This window comes from Gymnodraco acuticeps, unplaced genomic scaffold, assembly GCF_902827175.1.
Source record: "Gymnodraco acuticeps unplaced genomic scaffold, fGymAcu1.1, whole genome shotgun sequence".
NCBI classification, from domain to species: domain Eukaryota; kingdom Metazoa; phylum Chordata; class Actinopteri; order Perciformes; family Bathydraconidae; genus Gymnodraco; species Gymnodraco acuticeps.
Window position 1 is genome coordinate 1,542,091 of NW_022991244.1, and position 24,892 is coordinate 1,566,982.

The 24,892-nt window shown below is 39.2% G+C and overlaps 4 protein-coding genes and 1 non-coding gene across 6 annotated transcripts in view; 4 read left to right on the plus strand and 1 right to left on the minus strand.

Moving 5' to 3' along the window:
- Positions 1-1,398: 1,398 nt before the first annotated feature.
- rplp0 (ribosomal protein, large, P0) lies at positions 1,399-5,415 on the plus strand. 2 transcript variants are annotated; one of them, XM_034239472.1, is made up of 8 exons: positions 1,399-1,451; positions 2,368-2,475; positions 2,578-2,753; positions 3,009-3,096; positions 3,569-3,715; positions 3,875-4,060; positions 4,658-4,798; positions 5,188-5,415. In XM_034239472.1, the coding sequence occupies exons 2-8, from the start codon at positions 2,422-2,424 to the stop codon at positions 5,341-5,343; spliced, it is 948 nt and encodes a 315-aa protein (XP_034095363.1). In that variant the 5' UTR covers positions 1,399-1,451; positions 2,368-2,421; the 3' UTR covers positions 5,344-5,415. The 2 variants fall into 2 exon arrangements, with proteins under 2 accessions (XP_034095363.1, XP_034095364.1); XM_034239473.1 differs by lacking the exon at positions 1,399-1,451 and having other exon boundaries at positions 2,391-2,495.
- LOC117561944 lies at positions 2,805-2,934 on the plus strand. Its single transcript, XR_004571463.1, has one exon. It is a non-coding gene; the product is annotated as a small nucleolar RNA SNORA63 (small nucleolar RNA).
- Positions 5,416-7,803: 2,388 nt separating the features above from the next.
- LOC117561907 (golgin subfamily A member 7-like) lies at positions 7,804-10,905 on the plus strand. The gene is made up of 5 exons (XM_034239570.1): positions 7,804-7,915; positions 8,832-8,954; positions 9,045-9,197; positions 9,294-9,395; positions 9,646-10,905. Exons 1-5 carry the CDS (start codon positions 7,907-7,909, stop codon positions 9,691-9,693), a joined length of 435 nt encoding a protein of 144 aa, XP_034095461.1. The 5' UTR covers positions 7,804-7,906; the 3' UTR covers positions 9,694-10,905.
- Positions 10,906-12,096: 1,191 nt separating this feature from the next.
- Positions 12,097-24,806, plus strand: r3hcc1 (R3H domain and coiled-coil containing 1). The gene is made up of 11 exons (XM_034239569.1): positions 12,097-12,265; positions 12,515-12,585; positions 12,668-12,763; positions 14,440-14,569; positions 15,208-15,345; positions 16,227-16,758; positions 18,614-18,789; positions 19,044-19,114; positions 19,213-19,308; positions 20,383-20,523; positions 23,737-24,806. Exons 1-10 carry the CDS (start codon positions 12,114-12,116, stop codon positions 20,490-20,492), a joined length of 1,572 nt encoding a protein of 523 aa, XP_034095460.1. The 5' UTR covers positions 12,097-12,113; the 3' UTR covers positions 20,493-20,523; positions 23,737-24,806.
- loxl2a (lysyl oxidase-like 2a) overlaps positions 20,709-24,892 on the minus strand; it is a 40,860-nt gene continuing 36,676 nt past the window's right edge. The window contains exon 14 of the mRNA XM_034239568.1: positions 20,709-21,920. Coding sequence (XP_034095459.1) covers positions 21,850-21,920 — 71 coding nt within the window. The 3' untranslated portion in view covers positions 20,709-21,849. The remainder of the gene's footprint in view (positions 21,921-24,892) is intronic.

Below are 24,892 nucleotides of genomic sequence, written 5' to 3' on the forward strand. Positions count from 1 at the left end.
GAGTGAGACTGGTCACTGTGGCTGGAATGGATGTGACATATTTTTTAACAGGCGGGCCCTTGACTATGACCAGTGTTGACAGTTGAGAGAGGTCCCTCAGCCAGGTTTTTAGGTGACCGCCATCTGTTGCTAGCAGTCCTTCTATCATCTGGTGATGTGAGTATCTGTGGAAAACAGCAAGACGCTTCAGGCCAGGCATTCGCTGCATTGCATCTGCTTCAAATGAGTGAGCCGTGCAGTCGATAAGTTCCAAACTGGACAAGACTGAGGCCCCATCTCCGACTGGGGGACCTGGGCTTGGTCTGGACCTATTGTGAAAGGTGCACAGTGTATACCCAACGGACAAAGAGAGATGTGTAAGCATAGGCAGACGGGTAAGTATGGAGGGAACGTGAACCATCCACAAAGTCTCTTCAACGAGTCTCGCTTTATGATAGACTAGAGATGTAAGATTTGGAAACGGGCGGACAGCTGAAATTAAGCTACACCCTGCTATAGTGGGAAGTTTAACATCACACATGCTCAGGTGAGTCAGCTGCCGGGGTTCATACACAGTGGAACCATCTAGCAAAAGAGGAGTGCCACTGCCTCTAATAGCCAGACGCTTCAGATGTGTGCATTCCTTTAAGAAGCTGAGGCTTGCTTGGGAGCTTTGGTCCGTTACCACTGTGGTGAGAGTAGGAAGGGACGAGGCCAGCCGTTTCAGGTCCTTAGTTCTGGTGCCCCTCAACACCACACTGGTGACTTTTCTGCGGCGCAGAGTGCCCCAAAACTGACTGTTAGAATATCCCTTATGGTAACCCAGAACCACCGACCAGTCTTTCCAAAGAGATCCGTGGTCAACAAGTTTTTTGAAATACTTGCAGGCTGTCCGGACGCTAAACTTGTCTTCCGCTGAGAGATAACCAAAAACGTGGCTCCAGACCTCTGCCGGGAGTTGTGGTGCCGGCTGTGTCATCGCTTGTTTGTTTAATCAATGGTTTTCATCTGCCATAAACCCAGTTTAAAAAAGACAGAAACATAGTTCTTTAAACCGATCTTGATCGTTGAAACGGATGAGTGTTTGTCACTTTGGTTTCGTGGGATTTCCCCATAGGATTTCCTCATAGACCCACTGTATATATAAAGGATTTCCCACGAGGCAGGTGATAGGAAGTGATCGGCATAGCAACCAACCAATAGCTATGAAGCTGACGCCCATACGCCCTTGTGAGTGACATAGCAACCAACCAATAGCTATGATGCTGACGCCCATATTCTTTTGTGATTGACAAAGAAACCAACCAATAGATTTCAAGTGGACGCCCATACTCCCTTGTGATTGACATAGCAAACAACCAATAGCTATGAAGATAATGCCCATACTCTCTTGTGATTGGTCACTTATTTTGTATAAATTCTGCTTGCGTCAATTCCTGTTTCTCTTTCTTTCACGCGACCCTCTAGTCACGGTAAGGCCTGCTCCTGCTATTCTAGGAAACAAAAATAAACCTTTTCTTTTAAACGGAGAAGGGCCACATACGGCTTTTGGTATAACAACAACCACTTATAGCACTAACATATATGTTATGGTTCCTGTAAAAGCACGGCGTGGTTACTGGGCCTACTCAATACATCGCTAGCTGTTAGCCGGCTAACGTTAGCAGTCGGCCACATGGCATGTTGTACAGATCACGTAGCCTATGTTCCGTTTTATACATCGCATCTAACAAAGTTGTTATTCTTTCCCTGGAGAAGTGAATTCAACGGTCACTATCATGTTGATACTTTTGAGTCGTTTTGATCTAGCAGGATAAGTTACAATGCAGCTTGTTTGGTACTGCTTTGTCGTTCCCCCTGCGCACAATAAACTGTTTCCTCGCTATACCTGTCAGTTAGCATCACTCGACTGCCAGGCACGAAAGGTTTCAGACATTTAATTTTTTATTCATTTCTGGAGGATATCAAAAATCAATGTCTACTAGTAAGAATGCAAATTCTTGATATCAACAATTCTTATTAGTAATGTTTATTTCTGATATCAGAAATTAAATTGTAACTAGTTGTAATGTGTATTTCTGATATCAGAAATACTCATTCATTTCAATGGGAGTTGGAATTTGAACTAGTAAAAATACCAATTTCTGATATCAAGAATTCAATCTCAACTAGTCGAAATGCCAATTGTTTATCAGAAATACAATTTTATAACTAGTTCCAAATCCTTTTTTTGATATCAGGAATTCAATTGTAAATATGAATTATAACTACTTGCCATAGAAGGGTTTCATATGGACTAGTTAGCACTTGGCCACATGTCATGTTGTACAGATCAAGTATGTTCCGTTTTATACATCACATCTAACAATGTTTTTATTCTTTCTGCAGATATTACCTTGTCTTTAAATCAGCTGTTCAGCGATCCTTGGAAGCACTGCAAAGATGCCCAGGGAAGACAGGGCCACGTGGAAGTCCAACTATTTTTTGAAAATCATCGTAAGTAGGACTTGACTTATGTAAGTTGTTATCAACACAGTATATATTTTCCACTAAGATTTTTACGGAATATGTATTTGATTGATGTTTATCTCTTTGTAGCAACTTCTGGATGATTTCCCCAAATGCTTCGTTGTGGGTGCAGACAATGTCGGCTCCAAGCAGATGCAGACCATCCGTCTGTCTCTGCGAGGAAGGGCTGTGGTGCTCATGGGCAAAAACACCATGATGCGCAAAGCCATTCGTGGACACCTTGAGAACAATCCTGCCCTGGAGAAGTGAGTTCAACGGTCACTATCATGTTGATACTTTGAGTCGTTGTTTTGATCTAGCAGGATAAGTTACAATGCAGCTTGTTTGGTACTGCTTTGTCGTTCCCCCTGCACACAATAAACTGTTTCCTCGCTATACCTGTCAGTTAGCATCACTCGACTGCCAGGCACGAAAGGTTTCAGACATTTAAACCGTTTTCATTTAATAATTGATTGTCATATCTGCCAACAAATCTAATAATGAATTCCATAATTTAACAGGCTTCTGCCTCACATTAAAGGAAATGTGGGCTTTGTCTTCACCAAGGAGGATCTGACTGAGGTTCGGGACCTGCTGCTGCACAACAAGGTGAGAAATTGAATAAAAGAATGGCCCTTACACCACCACTTTACTCCGTTGTTAACCCACACAACGTTTGCTATTGATGGCTCCTAAAGTAACTTTGTTAACTTAAGATGTTTGAAGTTGCCCGTTATTGGCTATACCTGGCAAACTAATGCAGTCTTAATTGTTAGAATTATGCTGAAAGTTTCGACTCAAATCTTAAATGGACAACCACATAATGCAATTACTAGTGATTTGGTTAACTGTTTTGTTCACTCTAAAGAACAGGATTCAGACATTTTTAAGTGCAGGATAAGTTACAATGCAGCTTGTTTGGTACTGCTTTGTCGTTCCCCCTGCAAACATTAACTGATTCCTCGCTATACCTGTCAGTTAGCATCGCTCGACTGCCAGGCACGAAAGGTTTCAGACACACTTTAATAAAAACTTAAACCTCCATTATGGAGTCCTAAACTGACTTTTCACAAATCCCCAGGTGCCTGCAGCTGCCCGTGCCGGAGCCCTCGCCCCTTGTGAAGTCACCGTGCCAGCCCAGAACACTGGTCTGGGGCCTGAGAAGACCTCCTTCTTCCAGGCTCTGGGTATCACCACCAAGATCTCTAGGGGAACCATTGAAATCTTGGTGAGCTTAAAACCCTCTTACTATATTGGTTAGTATTTCACTGACTAATTGACATGCTGGATGGATTGCCTCATGTAAATCTGCGACCTTATGTCCCAGACTTGTTAGCATAATGTATACAATTGTTTACCAGCAGCTAACAAGCATTTCTCTCTCCAGAATGACGTCAATCTGATCAAGACCGGCGACAAGGTTGGTGCCAGCGAGGCCACGCTCCTCAACATGCTGAACATCTCTCCCTTCTCCTTTGGACTCAACATCCAGCAGGTGTATGACAATGGCAGTGTTTACAGTCCTGAGGTGCTCGACATCACTGAGGCTTCTCTGCATGCCAAGTTCCTGGAGGTGAGATTCTGTGCTTGAGTAAAAGCTATCCTTGTAACTAAAAATAACTTATGAGTTCAACGGTCACTATCATGTTGATACTTTTGAGTCGTTGTTTTGATCTAGCAGGATAAGTTACAATGCAGCTTGTTTGGTACTGCTTTGTCGTTCCCCCTGCACACAATAAACTTTCCTCGCTATACCTGTCAGTTAGCATCACTCGACTGCCAGGCACGAAAGGTTTCAGACATTAAAACCGTTTTCATTTAATAATTGTCATATCTGCAATGACAAGACAGCTTTTATTCGTTTCTGGAGGATATCAAAAATCTATTTGTAATGCAAATTCTTGATCAACCATTCTTACTAGTAATGTTTATTGCTGATATCAAAAATTGAATATTAACTAGTTGGAATGCAAATTCTTGGTCAGAAATTATATTGTAACTAGTTGTAATGTGTATTTCTGATGTCAGAAATGCCATTTTTAACTAGTGAGAATTGCATAGTTTTTCTAATTCATTTCAATGGGAGTTGGAATTTGAACTTGTTCTTAAAAATAACTTGTTTGGTATATCTGTACCATATCCACCATTTAAGATGTGTCTTTTATTCTAGGGTGTGAGGAACATTGCAAGCGTGTGTCTGACGATTGGCTATCCCACTTTGGCCTCTGTCCCCCACACTATCATCAATGGCTTCAAGAGAGTCCTGGCTATCGCTGTGGAGACAGACTACTCCTTCCCCCTGGCAGACAAGGTACACACATTCAATCAGCACTTGAGTAACATGTTCATCAGAATTCCTTTTACTGTGGGTTCTCTTTGTAAGTTTTTCCTTGTTCAATGTGAGTTTCATATTCTGTATAAACGGTAAAGTCCTATGAGACAAATGTAATATTGGCCTATATAAACAAACATGGATTCATAGACATGTTTAAGTGCAGGATAAGTTACAATGCAGCTTGTTAAGTACTGCTTTGTCGTTCCCCCTGCAAACATCAACTGTTTCCTCGCTATACCTGTCAGTTAGCATCACTCGACTGCCAGGCACGAAAGGTTTCAGACATCTTGGCTTTAATCAGATGTTTGCCGCTGTAAACCAGGAAAACCCTAAATGTCAAACTAACAATATCTTTGTCTTCACAGGTCAAGGCCTTCTTGGCTGACCCATCTGCTTTTGCTGCTGTCGCAGCACCTGTAGCGGCCGCAGCTGAGACCGCTCCGGCTGCTAAGGAGGAGGCTAAGGAAGAGTCTGAGGCTGAGGGATCAGATGATGACATGGGCTTCGGTCTGTTCGACTAAAATAAATACAGCGAACAACCAAGATTGAGTCAAATGACACCATGATTCAATAAAAAAAACATCTTTACTTAACCTGACTTTTCTGATTCTTTAAGTATTGAACTATAATATTGCATGTGGATAAATGCAGAGGGATTATGTAATTTTATAAAGTTGGGTGTATAATAAATGTAGTACTTGTATCTGCTTTATAAAGGGTTTGTTGACTTTTGCTACAGTTCCAACATCAAATCTGAGGATGTTATCTATCTTCAGTAATGGTTAACCTGTAGTTTTTGATAATGAGATGTCTCTAAACAAGAGTCCTGCACGGGTCTGATTTTCAAGACCCGCGACGTGCAATACCGAACCCGCCCTGCTACCCGCACATATTGCCAATTAGTTCCGCAACCCGACCCGAACCCACATATATGAGCAGTGTAAACGTGCTATTATTAACACACGCAGTTGCATATTTGCCGATGCAGGACTCGCTCTCAACTACTATAATGTCATCCAATACATTTAAGGTGAATACGTATCAAGTTGTGTGGGTTGTTATATAGCACGAAGCTAATGATAACATGATTTTAGCAAACTGAACTTGACTAGGGATGAATTGTTTAGCGTCAAAGACTGAACGGTATGGCAGGCAGATTTAGCTTTTAATTTCTGGAGAATGTCAAAAATCAATTCTTAGTAAGACTGCAAATTCTTTATCAACAATTCTTACAACTAATGTTTATTTCTGATATAAAAAAATTGCATTTTAACTTTAGAATGCAAATTCTTGATCAGAAATTCAATTTTAACTAGTTGTAATGTGTAGTCCTGATATCAGAAATGCCATTTTAACTAGTGAGAATTGCATCGTTCTCATTCATTTCAATGGGAGTTGAATTTCTGATAGTAATTCAATTGTTACAATTCAATTTGAACTAGTAAAAATACCAATTTCTGATATCAAGAATTCAATTTGAACTAGTCGAAATGCCAATTGTTGACAGAAATACAATTTGAACTAGTTAAATAATTTTTTGATATCAGGAATTCAATTGTAAATAGTTATAAATAAACATGGAGTTATACTACTTGCCAGGGTTTCATATGGACTAGTTGCATTAAAGAATGTACATGTATAACCTATGGGACAGGCGAAATTGTATTGTCAAACGACCATCTCATCCGGGAAAATGGTTAGAATAACCTGTTAAACCCATAGATTAAACCCCATGCAAAACACAACAATATTCACGAAACTGTGTCTCTCAGTGCTTCTTAACATTTAGCAACCTATTAATGTGTCATACCCACTTAACGGTAAGAAACTCAGCTAACTGACGATATTAACAATCTTTACCTAAACAAAACACAACTAACTGCGCCGAGCCTCTGAATTAGCACTAAGCGAAAGAGTGCTAACGCACTTAGCACATAACTCACGGTAGAAATATATTATACTTCATGCTATCTGCACAAACTAGATATCGTATGAAAGCTGAGATTCCACAGATTCCAATGGTATAAGTATCATCACTGTGCGACCAAAACTCACGGCAGCGAAGCCAGGAAAGACAACACACAACTTCACTTTACGGGGTCAAAACGGCAAATACGTCTTACCTTTGCTGTTTTATGATCAAAAGTTGTGTTCAATGGCATTAAAACGCATATAAACACTGCTGAAGGTTAATCCAATGTCTCTGTCTCACTTTGAAATTATTACTGATAATCCATCATCATATTTATGGCAATAAGCCTAGTTTTCATATAGAGCGTAACGTAGCTTTCGGTTTGGGCATGCTGGCTGTGCATCACTCTCATTCACCAATGGTAATATTTAGATGGATTTAGGAACTTCCCCTCGATTCTATTGGGTCTAACGGTTAAAAAGAGGTGTCAATCATCAAAATCGACCAATGGGTTCTAGAGAGATATGGCAAATACACCCAAATGACCCCAGAGGTGTTTTTTTTTCTAAACCTCTCTAAAAAGGTCAAATTGCACTTGTTTTGCATAAATCTTGATACAGGGTACTTATTATATATTATAGTTTGGATTCCTAAAGCTTTTAGTCTACTATCCCATCATGCAAGGGCGGTTTTCACTATAAGTAGGCTAATGTTTTTATTTGGAAGGAAAATATAATTTACATTTTTTTACTATGTTCAATCTGAATTTACTTTAAAAATAAAAACATCTATATTGATTCTGACTTTTCTACATCCAACTCACAGGTTTATCATTGCTTTGAGAACAAAGATTATTAATTTATCCCTTTTAGAAGTGAAGATATAGTCATTTGTTCTGGGAATGTCATTTTCGAGCCTGAGACCATAACAATATGCTTGGGGTTTGATGATGATAACGCGTGATATATATGAAGCACATTTCAGTGCTCAGATCTTTATATATACAGTCTATGGCTCAAACGCTTTAATTATAATGTGCAGTTTAAGATGTATAGGGATTAACCAAGTGAGGGACTTGATGTGTCTAGTTCTACTTTTATTCTGAAAATAAAACACCGGAAGTCGATTGAGCTGGGGCGTAGTTGTGTAGCAGCTGTAGGGAAATATCCACAATGGCTGAGGTAAGGTTTTTGTGGTTTTATTCGTTATAATATGATGACAGGTGATTGGATGCCTGGGTATTTAACAATGTTAGAATTAGTTATTTATATTGGTTGACGATAAATGCTAACCTAGCCATTCATACTGCTTCAGCGGATCGGTCAGCAAACGTAAGCTAACGAAGCTAGCTAACGTTACCCTTATTAGTGGATCGCTGTACTAAACATTATTTTATACTTTTATATTGTAATATGATTCATGTTTGTTTAGTAGCCTAAATCAACATTGTCAACAGAAGGAATAATTTTCATCGGATATCAATTACATCTAAAACCGATATATTTGGTGGTAGCTGTTGGCTTGTTAATAACCTTAGCATGATTAAATTAGTCTAATGATTAACAGTGGTATAACGTAACTAAGTACAATTTTGAGGGATTTGTACTCTACTTTAGTATTTCAATGTTTTGCTACTTTGTACTTCTACTCCATTACAGTTCAGGGGTAAATTGTGTACTTTAATTCCACTATAATACCTTTAGTTACTTTGCACGTTTGGATTAATGATGTGAAAAATAATCAACCCTTAAATAAGACTTTAGTTACACCTGGAGTAAATTCACAAGCTACCCTGTAGCAAATACAGTCATTAAAACTAGCTGTACCTTTACCAGCTTTGATAATAATTATAATCAAAACATCTGATATATATTATTTTGAAATGGACCAATCTGCAAACTGAATGCTGTACTTTTACTTATAACAGAGTATTCCTACAGTATGGTACTTCTACTTTTACTTAAATGCTGAGTACTTCTCCCGCCTCTGATTACATTGCAGCTGGCATTACAGTAGCTGCTACTGTTCAAATCCTTAAGAAAGATATTCTTCATGAAAGAAAGCATCCTCCTCATTGTTGATGTTGTTCTGCCCCAGACCCACAGTTTACAGGACCTTCAGCAGCCAACTGCCTCTTCCAAGGTGTTCGTCCAGAGAGACTACGGCTCAGGAACCATCTCCAAGTTCCATACCAAGTTTCCCTCTGAACTGGAGCCTAGGGTGCGTACTGTGTTTACATCCATGTAATGATTTATTGACTGAATGTTAAAAGAAAGTGTCTAAATAAATTAAATATTTGCATTGTTTCAGATTGATAAGCAGCAGTTTGAGGAAACCATCCAGACTCTTAACAACTTGTATGCAGAAGCAGAGAAACTAGGAGGGAAGTCATATTTGGAAGGATGTCTGGCTTGTATAACTGCCTACACAATATTCCTCTGTATGGAGACACACTATGAAAAGGTAAAACTGCTTTAATATAATTATGTGTATCAATTGGCTCATATTTATGTCTCTGGTTGAACAGATATACAAATCAATGTGTCTTTCTGTGTGCAGGTTTTAAAGAAGATTGCCCGGTACATCAAGGACCAGAATGAAAAGATTTACGCTCCCAGAGGCTTGCTGTTGACAGACCCCATAGAGAGAGGCCTCAGAGTCGTATCCTTATTCGTCTATGAAATATTTTAATCTACAAACTTGGCCAGGTTATTCTTTAAAATGTGCCTAATTTTACTTTAAAATTAAATAGTGTCTTTTAATCCGTAAGGAAATATGATACATAGCCCAATAAATGAGGTAGTAAATAATACCTGGTGTAACGCTTTGTATTCTAAGAAAAGTACTTTTTTGAAAATATAAGAAAATGTTCATTTGCAATGTGTTTTTTCCTTAACTTTCTATCTTCTAGGTTGAAATTACCATCTTTGAAGAGCGAAGTATTGGCTCTGGAAGATAAAGAACCTGGCAGAAGAGAGTCCTTCTGGCGTATTTCAAATGAAGAGTCGGACTCTTGTGAGGGGGGGATTGGAACAAAATCTTTTAAACTCGAGTGCAGGGCCACCATCAATAAATTAGGATTTTTCTAGAGGTTCCCTTCCTAAAACTTTCAGCCATGAACTTTGTTTTAAGATTATCATTTTTTAATACGCAGTCAATATGATATCTGACCCATTTTAATTGACTTATTTTTAATCATTACATACAAAAGGAGTAACTCTACTCATCTCATGGTACCTGTATAATGACAATAAATGATTCTATATTTACTACCATATAGCCAAAACATAAAAAGAAACAACAAGGTAAACTCCATTGTCTCTATGTTTTGGCTATTTTAATGCGAACGTAATTTTTTCCCCCTCTTTGTACCTCTCTGTAAAGGCTGATTACTCCGACCAGATACCTTGCATCTTTCTGGCAGCACATATTCAGCTTTCTGCTTAACCTGAATTAATGTATATACATTTGATCTGATACTTATATCTGTTATTTAAGTACTTTACTGTCTGCCTATCCCTCGTTATGTTTATGAATGTGTTTTTATACATTTGGTGATGTATAAATCATGTCCTAATTGATCAATTGATCTTTATTAATAGTGCCATTGTGTTAAATGCTTTTTGACCATGGTATATATAAGTGATTTTTGACTTGCAAATCATTTTATGTCGATAATCTAAAGTCAAACTGTAATAAGAAATATGTAGGAATAGAGTTGTTGGCACAGTCTGTAAACAGTTTTCCTGTTATGGGCAGTGCTTCACAGTATTTACATGCTGGTTGTAGCCTTTGTTGAGGCAAATGTTTTCTTGTCTGTGCATGAATGTGACTTTTTTGGTCTTGTGCAACATGCTGTCTTCTTCAACTGGTTTTGTTTGTGAGTGAAGAAAGAGCGTGGGTACTGTTAATAAGTCCATCACAATGTAACAGCGTCACCAAGTACATTTTAAGAAATGTCCGTCTGTGTCATAGTACAATAGTCCTGTTTCACCATCGATATTGCGAATGTCTTACCCTTTTTGAATATTATCAAAAAACCACCACAGAAACCTTAAACACTCATTCCCACATATGATTGCTATTGTTGGTGTTTGATACACCTTGTGTACTTTTCTTTAAAAATTTCGTTTTGTTTTATCTTAATAAATTTAAGTTTTCCTGAAATTTCTATAGCTCCTTGAGTTTGACTTTATTTCAAATATCAGAGTGCATACGGCTTGAAGAAAATACATTTCATTGTATGGGCAATGGGTTCAAACATCGGTATTTGGTTGAAAGTAATTAAGTACATTTACTCAAGTACTGTACTTAAGTACAATTTTGAAGGGCTTGTATTTTACATGAGTAATTTCATTTAATGCTACTTCATACTTCTACTCAGCTATATCTCAGATGGAAAATGTTATGTTCTGTTTAAGTATAAACTAGTGGACTAACTGGTAAAGGTACAAGCAAACGGAACATGATATATAAAACAGAAAGTCAATTTCTAGGATTTCTATTCTCTATCGCTGGGTCAGGGGGTATGAAGCCAGGGTATGCAAAAACTAGTAATGCAGGTTGATGTGGAAAAAAAAAAATATATATACATATAGGCCTACACAGTTTTAGGATGGGTTACAAAATCAATTAGGATGAAAAAAAGGTGTATTATTAATCAAATATACAGATACAATCTAGCATTAATGAACAAACAAAAACCAAAATGGGTGACTTTCTGTGTGCTCTTCTATCCAAGAGCAACTCACATACACAGCCTTCCTCTCACTGCAGGCATTTATACCAATGCCGGCCAGTCCATTGTTGAGTGCAGGGGGAAGAGGCTCTACAAACAGGTGGCTTAAATTAAGTGGCCTCCTTAAACACCCCTCAGGGTTTGAGGGGTGTTTAAGGCGTAGTCCAATTAGCTGACACATCTATATGGCAGGTGGTTTTCATCAGCGCAGCCTTTTGCCAGGAGCAAGGTGAGCTGCAAGACACTGACAATTGGATTCAAAACAACGCAATTCACAATAATTATATTAAACAAGATTGCGTGCACTCTTGTAAAAATAAAGTTGTTTCAAATAAATGTGTCTGTATATGTCTGAACAAAAAGCATAACCTTTAGCATGTGTTTGTTTGTGAAGCTTGTAGCCTTCACAGGGGGTAACCAAAAAAACATTCCTTGTTTTCTCTTCTTTTTTTAAACTCGCTAGATTTCCGAAAGATTGCGAAATAAACTCAAGATCTGAGTGCAGAGGATGTACATTTGACAGTGGTTTGGCTAACTAGCAAGAGGATATGGCGAGAGGTGGATGCAACATTAGCAACATACTGTATATTGTAATCCATTATCTGTGTTCTTTCTATCAGATCAAGGCACATCTGAAAGACATGGGGACTGTTTCCATTCAGCATGTTCACAACGACTATCCATTTATGAGAACGTGTGCATCAGCCCGGAAAAGCTTTGCCATGATCGAGATCTATGACTTCCCTGCTTTTTTCAAAACGGATGACCTCCTGGATGCTTTCGCAGAATACAGGTGCGAGCAGCGCTTTAAGATCCTTAACTTCTTTACAGATGGTTCATTTGATCTCAGTAGCTTTTCTAGTTCAGGGGACCTCGGGTTCCAAGTGTATCCATTCTTTAAAATGTGGATTGGATATTTGTCTGTATTTACTCTCAAATATAAAGTTTAAGGGCTTTCCTGAATGTCTGTCGTCAGTCAATTACAACCTCAAACAATTGGTCCAGCTGCCAGTGTCCTGACGTGCTTTCCTATGTGTTGCAGTGATGGTGGGATGAAGATCGAGTGGGTGGACGACACACACGCCCTGGGGGTCTTCTCCAGTGAGACAGCAGGTATAACTCCTCACTGCACAATACATGTGCTTGGAATATAATTATTAAAAAATGAACTGACATTGATAAATGTCATGTGCAGCACTCCATGCTCTCTCCATCTGCCATCCGACGATGAAGACGAGAGCACTAACTGATGCGAGTCAAAAATCCAAAGGCAAGGCCACCAGGCGGGCAGGTATGTGATCCACTAAACCTATACTCTGAATACATTTACGTTTTCCTGAAATATGTAGGCCTATAGCTCCTTGAGTTTGACTTTATTTCAAATATCAGAGTGCATACGGCTTGAAGAAAAATAAATTGCATTTCTATGGGGCAATTGGTTCAAACATCGGTATTTGGTTGAAAGTAAATAAGTACATTTACTCAAGTAGCCTACTGTACGTAAGAACAATTTTGTAGGGCTTGTAATTTACATGAGTAATTTAATGCTACTTCATTCTTATACTCCGTTATATCTCAGATGGAATTTTGTTATACTGTTAAAGTATAAACTTGTGGACTAACTGGTAAAGGTAAAAAAAAAGTGGAATATGATATATAAAACAGAAAGTCAATAATGTTTTGTGTCAAAACTTTGTTTAGAGCAAAAATGATGCAACAATAATGGCCTATCATAGAATCTAACAATGTCATATATGAAAATAAATCACACATGGAGGTTTATTGTTGTCTGCAGAATTACTCCTTTTACTTTTCATACTTTAAGTACATTGTTCTGATAAAACCTCCATACTTTACTTAAGTAAGGTTTTGAATGTAGGACTTTTATTTGTAATGGAGTTTTCTATCATTAATGTATTGGCAATTTTACTTCAGTAAAAATTCGGAATACATCTTCCACCAATGGTATTTTGTTTGAGTAATTATGAACACATCAACTATTAGTGGGTTTAGTTTAACTAGATTTGTATAAAGTAGCTTTTATTGTGAACAAATCTGACCGGATGTCATGCTGGTCCTGAAGGAACGCCTGAAAACAACAAACATCTGCTTCCGGTAGCTAAATACTTCAAGCTAACTACTGATACACTGCTGCCTATAGCTGTATTTGCAGTCATCTTCGCTCTCTACGGCTACAACATTACTTAAACTCACTTAATTCAAGTCCAAAAACAAATCAAAGATAATTTTACCATAACGGTGAGCCTGCTCGAGTTACTACAAGCTTTAGCTAACGTCCAGTACAACAACAGTGAACGTTAACCAGATTATGTTAGCTGTGTTTTAAGTTGCTAACTTTTGTTTTAGTTTGACATAAACACACATTATAACCAGCACGCTTTCTGCTCTATTTACTTTTAAGTAATCTAGGTATTGTCACTTCTCACTCTGGTTGCTAGCTAACGTTACTGGCTACAGTTGCCATAGTGAATTTGTATTTGGCTAACGATAGATGTTTTTTTTAAACCGTTTGGATAACGTTAGATCAGATGTAATGTAACCAAGTACATTTACTCAAGTACTGTACTTAACTAAAATTTTGAGCTATTAGTAGTTTACTTGAGTGTTGGCTACTTTATACCTGTACTCCACTACAATTCAGCTGTAAATAGTACACTTTTACTCCACTACATTTGTTTTATACCTTAATAAATAAATCCACAAGCTACCTTACACTTAGCAAATTAATGTATTTGAGCTACACCTTTTACCAGCTGTGGTAAATACATTAATGCATCAATAATTACAATCAAAATATATATATTATTAGAAAATGGGACATCTGACTTTTACTTTTAACAGAGTATTCATACACTGGTATTGCAACTTTTATTCAAGTACAAGATACAAGTACTTTCTCCACCTCTGCAGTTCAGTATAAAGCTAACTTCATCTCTCCGACCACAGGATCCTTTCTTCTGTCCACCCTGGCGTTTCCGTGTTTCGATGGCCTTTATCTCCCTAAGCAAGAAAATCAATTCCTGCATTATGTCAAGGAGGAGCTGGAAACATACGTACAGAAGAGCAACCACAAGAGGTAAGGCTACGACCATTACACCGTAGGAATGAACCATAACGGAGAACACGACAGAAGTCACAGGCTTAACATTCTTACATTTCATTAGTTTTATATTCTGTTACAGTTATTAACTTGTCCTCGCCAGCAACAAGAAACGAAAATCCCTCTATCCTCATTCATAAATGTTTACTACAATAATACTAATCACTATAGAAGTGAAAGGCCTCACAAGTGAGATAAACCAAACAAACCAATCCATACGACACACCACACATACACAAATACATATGCATGGTACTCGGACAATTATTAAATTATTTATTTAGTTCAAATAAACCCGCCTAAAGAAATTTAGTTTTCAGAAGCCAAACCACAGATTCAGACAAATCTAGGAGCTAAAGTAGGAGCTACAACCATAAAAATAATTTCTGGATTTAAAATGGAACAAAAAAAGAGATAAAAGGATGTGACTTAAAAAGAGCTTTAACTTAACTTTAGTATCTCATCATAATGGGTGAATTTGAACTGTTAATTTAGACCTTTTATATAGAGATGTCTGTGATTGCATTTAAATGTTTGGGATTTTTGTTATATTTTTTATGCTGTTGAAAAAACATGACCTTACTGTCTACCTCTGCCCTCCGTGTCCCGTCCAGTATGCTCCTGTTCCCCCCTCTGCCCAGCAGACTGCGGTACCTGATCCACCGGACCGTAGAGGACCTGCCAGAACTCTCCACCTTCTCAGTCGGGGACAGCTGGTGCCGTCGGGTGGTGGTCTGCCATCTGGAGCTCAGGTACTGAATATAGAGCTTTTTTAATTTGATGTGCAATAAACATCTCTGATACAGTACAATATATTGCTCAGAATGTACCATTTGCTGTAGTTCCTCTTTCCTTAAGTTTAAGGCCCATTCCCAAACCGCCCCCTACACCCTTACCCCTACACCCTACCCCTCCGTTTGCGCGTTCACGCTTAGGGTCTGCCATATTGAGGGCTGTTCCAAACCAACGAGTGTGGAGCGGTGTGGAGGGGGAGTGGGCTATCAAGCCCTCAAACAGCGAGTCTGCATCGGTGCTGACTTGAGACCGGTCTCTACCTGACCCGTCTCAACGCTGTGTGTGTCTGTCAGGAAACAAGCTGTTAACAAGTAGTTCCAGCAAACATCCATTGATAAACTGCGATGTTAACAACCTCATGATAACCTCATATGTTTTAACTTAGGATCGTACCTGTGTTTAGTCTAGAAAAAGGTAAATGTGTGCATTTTATTATAAAGTTGTGTATATTTACAGACTGTTGCAAAAACTAAGAAGCTTATAAACATCAGGTTTAAAACTAAAAGAGCTTTACAAAAAAGTAACACAATGAAAGATGTTTGGAGTTTTATTTGAGTTTACATGTTTTGTCTAAGAGATGCTGATTTGAAACCGTTGTTACATACAGTTACGGCATTTCCTGTTTCTGCTGGAGAGAGGGGAGTTTGTCCCAAAGCTTGCTGCTGTGTTTACTCCCTCCATCTGACAGGAGGGAGCCTCGTTGAGCTGCGAGTGTGGCTACAGACGGAGTTCACTCCGTCACGGAGGGGTAGGGTCGAGGGAGTGGTTTGGGATTGGGCCTAAGTGGCTTTTCAAGTTTTACATTTTTGATAAATAAGACATTTGTGCTTTTCTGTAGGGCTGAGGTTGAAGAAGACCAGGACTTGGAAGGCAACAACAGCTTTTGTGAAGAGCCCCTAAGAAGCAGGGAGGAATTGGATGGCAACGCCAAGCCTAAATCTTCAGTCCCATCTCGAAGCAGAGGACCTAAGAGACCGGACAAACCCCTCTACATGCCACGAGCTGCTCGGGAGAGGCTCTCTCTACGAAACTCACCAGGACCCTCGGGAGAGCAAGGGTCCCCGGGGCCAGTCTCAAGTAGCTGTAGCTGCATCAGCAGTTCTTCTGACTCTTGTTTCTGTCCTGAAAATACAGAAAAATCAGCTTCATCCCGACAGGAATGTCTCCCGTGTGTAGCAGCTATTAACCACAGTGCTGACTGTTCAGCACATTGTCCTCAGGAAGAGGAGCAACCGTTGGTGTTGACCCTTCATGAAGCTGAGGCTGAAGACTGGGAACAGACCGTGTCCTGCTTCAGGAACATCACTCTGGAGGAGGATGAGAAGGGCAGTGAAGACATATGCACCGACCCAGATGACCCGACTGAAGAGGTACGCCTGCTTTTTCTATTAATCTTATTTTATGTCTTAACGATAAACAAATGAATATTTTTATCATCTGTTCTTCATGTTTTTGGGGATAAACACTCATATTACATTGAATGGAAAGTTTTCCACCTTATGTTTTTATCCAGTCAATGTTGATTGTAATTTAGTCAAAGTAATAAGTTCCTCAGTGTGTGCTGTATTTACTAAGAATTATTAGCCTAACATTTATTGTTCTTCCTCCATCAAGCACCATCATTTGACATGACAGTGACGTAGCTGGACGCGAGGAAGCACCAGAAACTATTTAGCCTAGGATTTCTATTCTCTATCGCTTTGAGCTCCATACTATTTCAGAAATAATCCTTGACGTGGTTTAAACAGGATGGCGTTTTATCACAACCGAATTTAACTTTATCTCCGGTAGAATTCTGATCAGGCATTAGCTCCGCCTCCGCTTCGTTCTTTTTTATCAAGCTAAGGACCCAAGAGCCGCGTTTCTCTAACAGGGCTTCAAAAGAGGGGTTTGAGCAGTATGAGGCATGGCTACAATGGGTGATCTGTTTGGTATTTTGAAAAAAAAACTTCACTGACATGTTTTGTATAGGTATGGCCATACAATATATTTTTCCAATATAGCATGATAGGTCCACTTTAAATTAAGTGGCCTCCTTAAACATCCCTCAGGGTTTGAGGGGTGTTTAAGGCAATTAGCTGACACATCTATATAGGCTGGTGGTTTTCATCAGCTGCAAGACACTAACAATAGGATTAAAAACAACACAATTCACAATAATTATATTAAACAAGATTGCGTACACTCAATCAAATAAGTATGTGAACATAACCAATAACCTTCCGTAGCCAATAACAAATAAATGTTAACTTATTTTATTTTTGTTGCTCATTTATATCTTATTTTACCTAGTTAACATTTATTTATGCATATTTTTGTATCTCTCTAACTTTAAACGATATTTTTGGTTTACTGTCCTATAGTATACATTGGAATGATTTCAAACCTGTTTTTATTTATCCTAATAATTATAAAGGAGTGCCTTGGAAATATGTGTTTTCATAATTTGTAAACACATATTTGTTTGAGACCCACTGAGATAACTTAGACTAATATTAACTATCTAAACACTCAAGAGTCCTTTGCCTCACTGAGCCTCTCAGTCTGACAGGAGAGCTCTCCTCCACCATGGTTGTAGAAACATCTACTTCTTATATCCGTTAGCGCAGCTAGCACCAGATTCTAATAACAACAGCGCCGGTACCGGTGCGCCCTCTCTCTCTCTCTCCCTCGCTCTCTCGCTCCCACGCTCGCACTTTGGCTGTGAGCTACGGGCGCCTGATAAGCCAACATCCCCCACTTTCATCACTTACAGCGCCCATCGTACAGGGCAAATGAAAAGTGTAACCGGGGTGAAAAGGGTGTTACATTTACTTAATTATGAATGTTGTTACATCAAGGCCAAAAATTAGGATGAGCACCAACGGTCAAAAATGTTTTTTCCCCTCCCAGAGCTACCAGCGCAGCGCCCCCCAGATCTGGCGCCCTAGGCCAAAAATCGGCCCTGCCAGTACATACAGTGGCAATGTCTCAAGATTTAACAAAAATACACCTTTATTGAACATACAGTAACACAAATACTACAAATCCACATAACAAACAATAAAAAATAAAAAAGGGTCGCCACTTATTATGATTTTAATTAAAAAAATTGTTTGGTTACCTGGCTGGCACTGCGCCGCCACTATTTGTATATAGGGGAAACACTGGGATATGGCGAGATGTGGATGCAACATTAGCAACATACTGTATATTGTAATTCATTATCTGTGTTCTTTCTATCAGATCAAGGCACATCTGAAAGACATGGTGACTGTTTCCATTCAGCATGTTCACAACGACTACTCCATTTATGAGAACGTGTGCATCAGCCCGGAAAAGCTTTGCCATGTGATCGAGATCTATGACTTTCCTGCTTTTTTCAAAACGGATGACCTCCTGGATGCTTTCGCAGAATACAGGTGCGAGCAGCGCTTTAAGATCCTTAACTTCTCTACAGATGGTTCATTTTATCTCAGTAGCTTTTCTACTCTAGTTCAGGGGACCTCAGGTTCCAAGTTTATCTATTCTTTCAACTGTGGATTAGATATGTTTCTGTATTTACTCTCAAATATAAAGTTTAAGGGCTTTCCTGAATGTCTGTAGTCAGTCAATTAAAACCTCAAACAATTGGTCCAGCTGCCAGTGTCCACACGTGCTTTCCTGTGTGTTGCAGTGATGGTGGGATAAAGATCGAGTGGGTGGACGACACACACGCCCTGGGGGTCTTCTCCAGTGAGACAGCAGGTATAACTCCTCACTGCACAATACATGTAGTGCTGGGATTAAGTTTAGAAGATAGAATCATTACAAAATGTACTAACGTTGATAAATGTTATGTGCAGCACTCCATGCTCTCTCCATCTGCCATCCGACGCTGAAGACGAGAGCACTGACTGAAGCGAGTAAAAAATCCAAAGGCAAGGCCACCAGGAGGGCAGGTATGTGATCCACTAAACCAGGGGTCTGCAACCTTTTTGACCAAAAGAGCCATTCTGCCCCCTTTTCCACTAATCTTTTTTGTCTGGAGCCGCAAAACACATTTGATAGCTTGATAGCTTATAAAGTTGTATAAATATTGTTACATCATAGACTAAAACTACAGTTTTTTTGCATTTATTACATAAATACGAGGGACTCGGAGTTGAACCGCTCCTCCTTCGCGTCGAAAGGAGCCAGTTGAGGTGGTTCGGGCACCTAGTAAGGATGCCACCTGGGCGCCTCCCTAGGGAGGTGTTCCAGGCACGTCCAGCTGCAAGGCATTGTGGGGCAGCATTTTCTCCTCTCCTTTCGTCAAGGGAGGTCCAGTGGTTCCTAAGCTAAAGGAGGTTATAAAGGAAGTTTGAAACCTCCTTTCGTATCATCTAGAGCAGTGGTTCCCAACCTGGGCCAAATATCATATTTAGACTTTTTTTTTTTACATATAATTGTAACGCAATACATGATTGTCACTACAAGCCTTGTCTCTACATTACAGTAAAAATATAAAAAATAATTGATTAATTATTTGAATAAAAATTGAAGTTAGTAGCTATTAAAGGCATAAAAACACAAATGTATAATTCTTTCTTTAATAGAAATGTTTCTTCTGCCTGTAAAGTGTCCAAACCGGGCTTTTCTGGATAAGCGCATTTCCAACAGGAGTCATTTGCTCTTGGGAAAAAAGGTTGGGAACCCCTGATCTAGAGAATTCGAACGGCTCTTATCATGGCTGCCACTGAGGTACTTCCGGGTCATTTCACTCCGGAAGGTTCCTAAGCTAAATGGACTATTCGACCGCAACCAAGGACTTTAGTTAGAGTTCTCCTGCCAACTTGGGGCTTAGAATCACGTTTTTAAGCCATTTTCTTCTCCCTCTTATGTTTTCCTAATCATTCCAACATTAATGAATCATTGTTGTGTTATATGTATTGTTGTAAAGAACTTTGCTGGGTTGATAAGGGCCATACAACTAAACCTAATTATTGGTATTTTCATGATGTGGATCAGATGGTTATTTCTGTGTCGTCTCCCAGAGTTTATCCAGCCAGTGAAGGAGCGTCCCCGGACAGACTGTGCTGTTGCCAGGCGGATGGTGACCAGAGCGCTGGGGCTGCAGGCACGGGGCAGAGCGAAGCGATATTGAAGGGAATCACAAATGCTTTGGGCTAATAAAGGTGAAACACATTATCACAACTGACACATTACATTTGAGGCAATTTAAGTCTACAAAGAAAGAATTGTAGAGTCTCTTGAGGACTTTTTCATCTTTGACTAACTATTTTACGTCATTGAGAACATGAAACATTACACACATCAAACCATCAGCAGCAGCACTGTAATGTCACATTACTGGAGTCTCTTTGCTTTCAACAATATTGTTTATTTCATAAATGTAAGGCTTTGCCACATTCATCCTTGCATACAAAACATAATCAGTCAGACAGCAAGCAACAAGTACTCTTTAAAAAATGAAGGATCCTTGCATTTGTTACATTAAATTCACAAATTAAAGAGGAGGATTTTTCACAAACATCTGTGGCTTTGACAGCACATCCACAATGTTATCATAGTCCCTGACGGAGAAATTAGTACGTAAACTGAGACAGAAGCTGGGGGGATGCACAGATGATGAAAATGCGTTTGCTAAAAACAACCAATAATAAATAAAACATTTTTAAGAGCGAACTCAAGTATGTGGAATACAAAATCCTGGAAGAAAAAAAGAACATTCCCACTTAATTCAGACAATTTATCACTAAATATATTGACTGGTTGTCAAAAATACTGAAGGGAACCAATTTAAGAAATGTATAGACTAGTATACTGTGTTCAGCACTAGAAATATAAAAATAAATCCAACTTCAGGGAGCCTATATTACAGTTTTGGTTACAGGTAGCCACTCTTTGTGTCGTTGCAATGACTGTGCCATGCTGCTCTATAGTAATCATACCCATTATGTATTTGCTCTCAGTTTTTTGTTAAAAAACGTTTTACTATCCAATACTGTGCAAACAAACAGGATTCAACCAAAACGTATTTCAATTACACTGTTTTGGGGAAAGCAAACCTTTCGTTGTAGCACCAGGTTTGACTGTTTTCATTCCTCCCCCTCAAACACAACATGAGTCTCCTCTAATGGATTTGAGTTAAAGCTCTATTTGGCTTAGGGGACAACTGTTGGCACAGTTAATTAAATAAATTATTTGGCTTCAACCCACACTGACGGCTCTGCCAGTGAGCACCAGGTCGACATCTTTATTTCAATAAGAGCACCAAGACACCATATGGACACTTTCGTAAAGCTAAATTTGGTTTACAGATTTGGTAAGCAAGCAGTTCATTTTCTCACTGAATCATTGTCCGTTGTACCATCTGAGCCCGGAGCCCGACGACAATCCAGCATGGCTCCAAGGAGGCAAAAAGAGTACAGCTCCCTCTAGTGGTTGTCAAATATCAATATATGCTTCCCTAATGTCCGTCTGTGTTGTCCAAGTTTGGTCTACCTTCGGGAAAGCTGGTTGTCGTGCAATCCGGGGAACGTTTCCTCTGTTTCTGAACTGCGTGAGCCACCTGTGAATAAGACAGAGAGGACGATAAGACAAGAGCAGTACTGTGTCTTTAGGAACTGCACCATCCAAACAAACCATTCTGACAATAACTTCCTCCCTGATATGATGAGGGACATCTATGACACTATAAAACATTGGATTTACAATTGATTGGAAATGTGCACAAGGGATGTCAAGACAGCATGAATGTAGTCAGGGCCGGCTCTAGACAATTTGCTGCCCTAGGCGAGATTTTAGCTGGCACCCCAGCCAGAGAATCGTACAGTAGAAAATATGAAGATCAATAGAGTATCCAAGGAATACACAATAGAATGGGGGATGGATGTCACATCCTCTCTGGGGGTCCGGGGGTATGCCCCCCCGGGAAGATTTCTTTGAACATTTTAAAGTAAATTCTTCAATCTTGTGCGCTTTGAATAATCAAATAAGTATGTGAACATAACCAACAACCTACCATAGCCAATAACAAATACATGTAACTTATTTTATTTGTTGTTCTTTCATATCTTATTTCACCCATCAACATTTATTTATTCATTATCTCTCCAGTTTTAAACGATATTTTTGGTTACTGTCCTATAGTATACATTGAAATGATTTCAAACCTGTTTATTCCAATAATTATAAAGGAGTGCCTTGGAAATATGTGTTTACATAAATTGTGATCAAAACGTTTCTGACCCACTGAGAAGTTAGACTAAAGTTAACTATCTAAAAACTCAGAGTCCTTACCTCACTGAGCTGTAATTATCAGCCTCTCAGTCTGACAGGAGAGGACTCTCCCTCCACATTATTGTAGAAACATTTTCTTCTTATATCCGTTAGAGCAGCTAGCACCAGATTCTAATAACAACAGCGCCGGTACCAGTGCGCCCTTCCTTTCTCCCTCGCTCGCTCACTCGCACTTTGGCTGTGAGCTGCGAGTGCCTGATAAGCCAACACCCCCCATTTTCATCACTTACAGCGCCCATCGTACAGGGCAAATGAAAAGTGTAACCGGTGTGAAAAGGGTGTTACATTTACTTAATTATGAATATTGTTACATCAAGGCCGAAAATTAGGATGAGCCCCAACGGTCAAAAATTCTACCAGCGCAGCGCCTCCCCAGATCTGGCGCCCTAGGCGAACATCTATAACGCCAGTGCTACGGGCCGGCCCTGAATGTAGTAGTCAAAACCAATACCAGTGATATTCCACGACTCTTGATACCACGGTAAAAAATGATACACAAACAATAATAAATCCCATGTACTTTAACAAACACTCCTTTATTACCAGCTTGCATCCTGTTTTTCTTTTGGGACATAATTCCCTCTTTATATCTAATATAATCTATTTATATTGTGTTGGAAATGCTGTTTGTCTAAAACTGTATTTAAGTTTCGTGGAAACAGATTCAAAATGTTTTCAAGACATCATGATAACATTTCAATTTATCTACACTTCCATTTTTACAGAATGGAGCATGAACGCACCATGGTGCAACTCTGCAAAACCTTTGCTCACCGACTGCTGACAGCTAACCTTGTCAATTTCTTGTTCTCAATGTAACAATCTAATTATTAGTGATCAAATGTGATGCGTCAATAGTTAGTGACGTACCAAACATTTGTTATAGTCCAATGGAAGCCATTAGTTTCGAGCCCTTATGGTACTACAGTGCTGTAGACATTAGAGTACCTTCACTTTTACAGGATTTTAGAAAAGTATCAGGATTCATGACATACCTAATGTCAGGGAAACCTTTTGTTATATTTTGTAACACGTTGTGAAACACCCTTTTTAAATAATTGAACAGTCTATCCTATTATCTACAGGTCCAACAGAGGTCTGCCTCCACTCATCGGCCGTAGAGACCCCACTGGGGCCACAAACAGCTGACTGATCTTGATACAACTGTCCAGAAGTGTTTGCCTGCTTCACTGATCAGAGAAGCATGTTTGCATGGTGCAGAGAGGGGGCGCCACACATCTGCAACATCCATCCTGCTGAAGTGTTCATGAGCAAATGCTGAAGCCTCACAGTCCCTATTCTGTAGCTGAACCTGAACCCTTTGGACATAAGTATTCAGATTCCTGTTGTGACATGAGTGGATGATCAATGATGACAGGGAATTCATATGGAAAAGGCCCTGGAGAAAACTGCAGCTCTCGGCTTGTTTTGATTTGATTGCATGTGTTCTTGGAACTAAGCTTTAGGAGTGTTTTTTTTTCCAGGCAGGGATTTTTTTGTTCTCCCAGGTTATGCAGGGTTGGTTGTATAATTCTTTACAAGTAGTCATTATTTTCTAACCTAATGTTGAGTTCCTCGACAGATTAATACTCAGGATTTGGTTAAAGAAATGTAAATTGTGAGCTGTACAACACAGCCAGATGTTTATATTGACTGCACATTTCCACCTGACAGATGTAATGTAGATCTGAAAATAACAGCCTCAATGGCCACTGTTCCAGTTGAGAGATGCAGCCATTAAGAAAAACATGTAGCAGCAATGTTATGCTGAACTATATACATATTTACCAATGTTTACGTTCATTTAAAACACGTATTTTAATTTGTTTCTACAAGTTCCATCGAGATGTTCTGTTGTTTTATTTGTTCTTATAAATAACATGAAACTACCTTTCAGGATTGTTGCCTCAGAGGCCAAGTGTTCAAGTTCTGTCTCACGCCACTTTACAGAAAGGGAAGATTTTTGATCAACTAAAGTTGAGCTTTGGAAACTCGGACTGTACGGTCCTTTGAACCTGTTACTGTCGTTTTGAATGTTGCCTCGGTAAGTGGCATTAACATGCCATAAAACCAATTGTATAAGTTTGTATTTAGTAAAAGAAAGATGTTCAGTATTTTATTTTGTTGTCGTACTGAAATAAATGTTCACAACATTTATCTTTTGACTGCCTGATGTTGAAAGTACAGGACTTGTTCTGTGGTACTCCTTTATGCACTCTGTCAGTTACCATTTCGGAGTCA

Excerpts from the sequence above, each read along its gene's own strand:
- rplp0 (XM_034239472.1), top strand. The coding sequence starts at position 2,422 with ATGCCCAGGGAAGACAGGGCCACGTGGAAGTCCAACTATTTTTTGAAA. Across the intron at positions 3,716-3,874 it reads GGGGAACCATTGAAATCTTG|AATGACGTCAATCTGATCAA; the intron begins GTGAGCTTAAAA and ends TTCTCTCTCCAG. Across the intron at positions 4,061-4,657 it reads TGCATGCCAAGTTCCTGGAG|GGTGTGAGGAACATTGCAAG; the intron begins GTGAGATTCTGT and ends CTTTTATTCTAG.
- LOC117561907 (XM_034239570.1), top strand. Across the intron at positions 8,955-9,044 it reads CCTCTGAACTGGAGCCTAGG|ATTGATAAGCAGCAGTTTGA; the intron begins GTGCGTACTGTG and ends GCATTGTTTCAG. Across the intron at positions 9,396-9,645 it reads TAGAGAGAGGCCTCAGAGTC|GTTGAAATTACCATCTTTGA; the intron begins GTATCCTTATTC and ends TCTATCTTCTAG.
- r3hcc1 (XM_034239569.1), top strand. The coding sequence starts at position 12,114 with ATGGGGACTGTTTCCATTCAGCATGTTCACAACGACTATCCATTTATG. Across the intron at positions 12,586-12,667 it reads CTTCTCCAGTGAGACAGCAG|CACTCCATGCTCTCTCCATC; the intron begins GTATAACTCCTC and ends TGTCATGTGCAG. Across the intron at positions 18,790-19,043 it reads GATGCTTTCGCAGAATACAG|TGATGGTGGGATAAAGATCG; the intron begins GTGCGAGCAGCG and ends TGTGTGTTGCAG.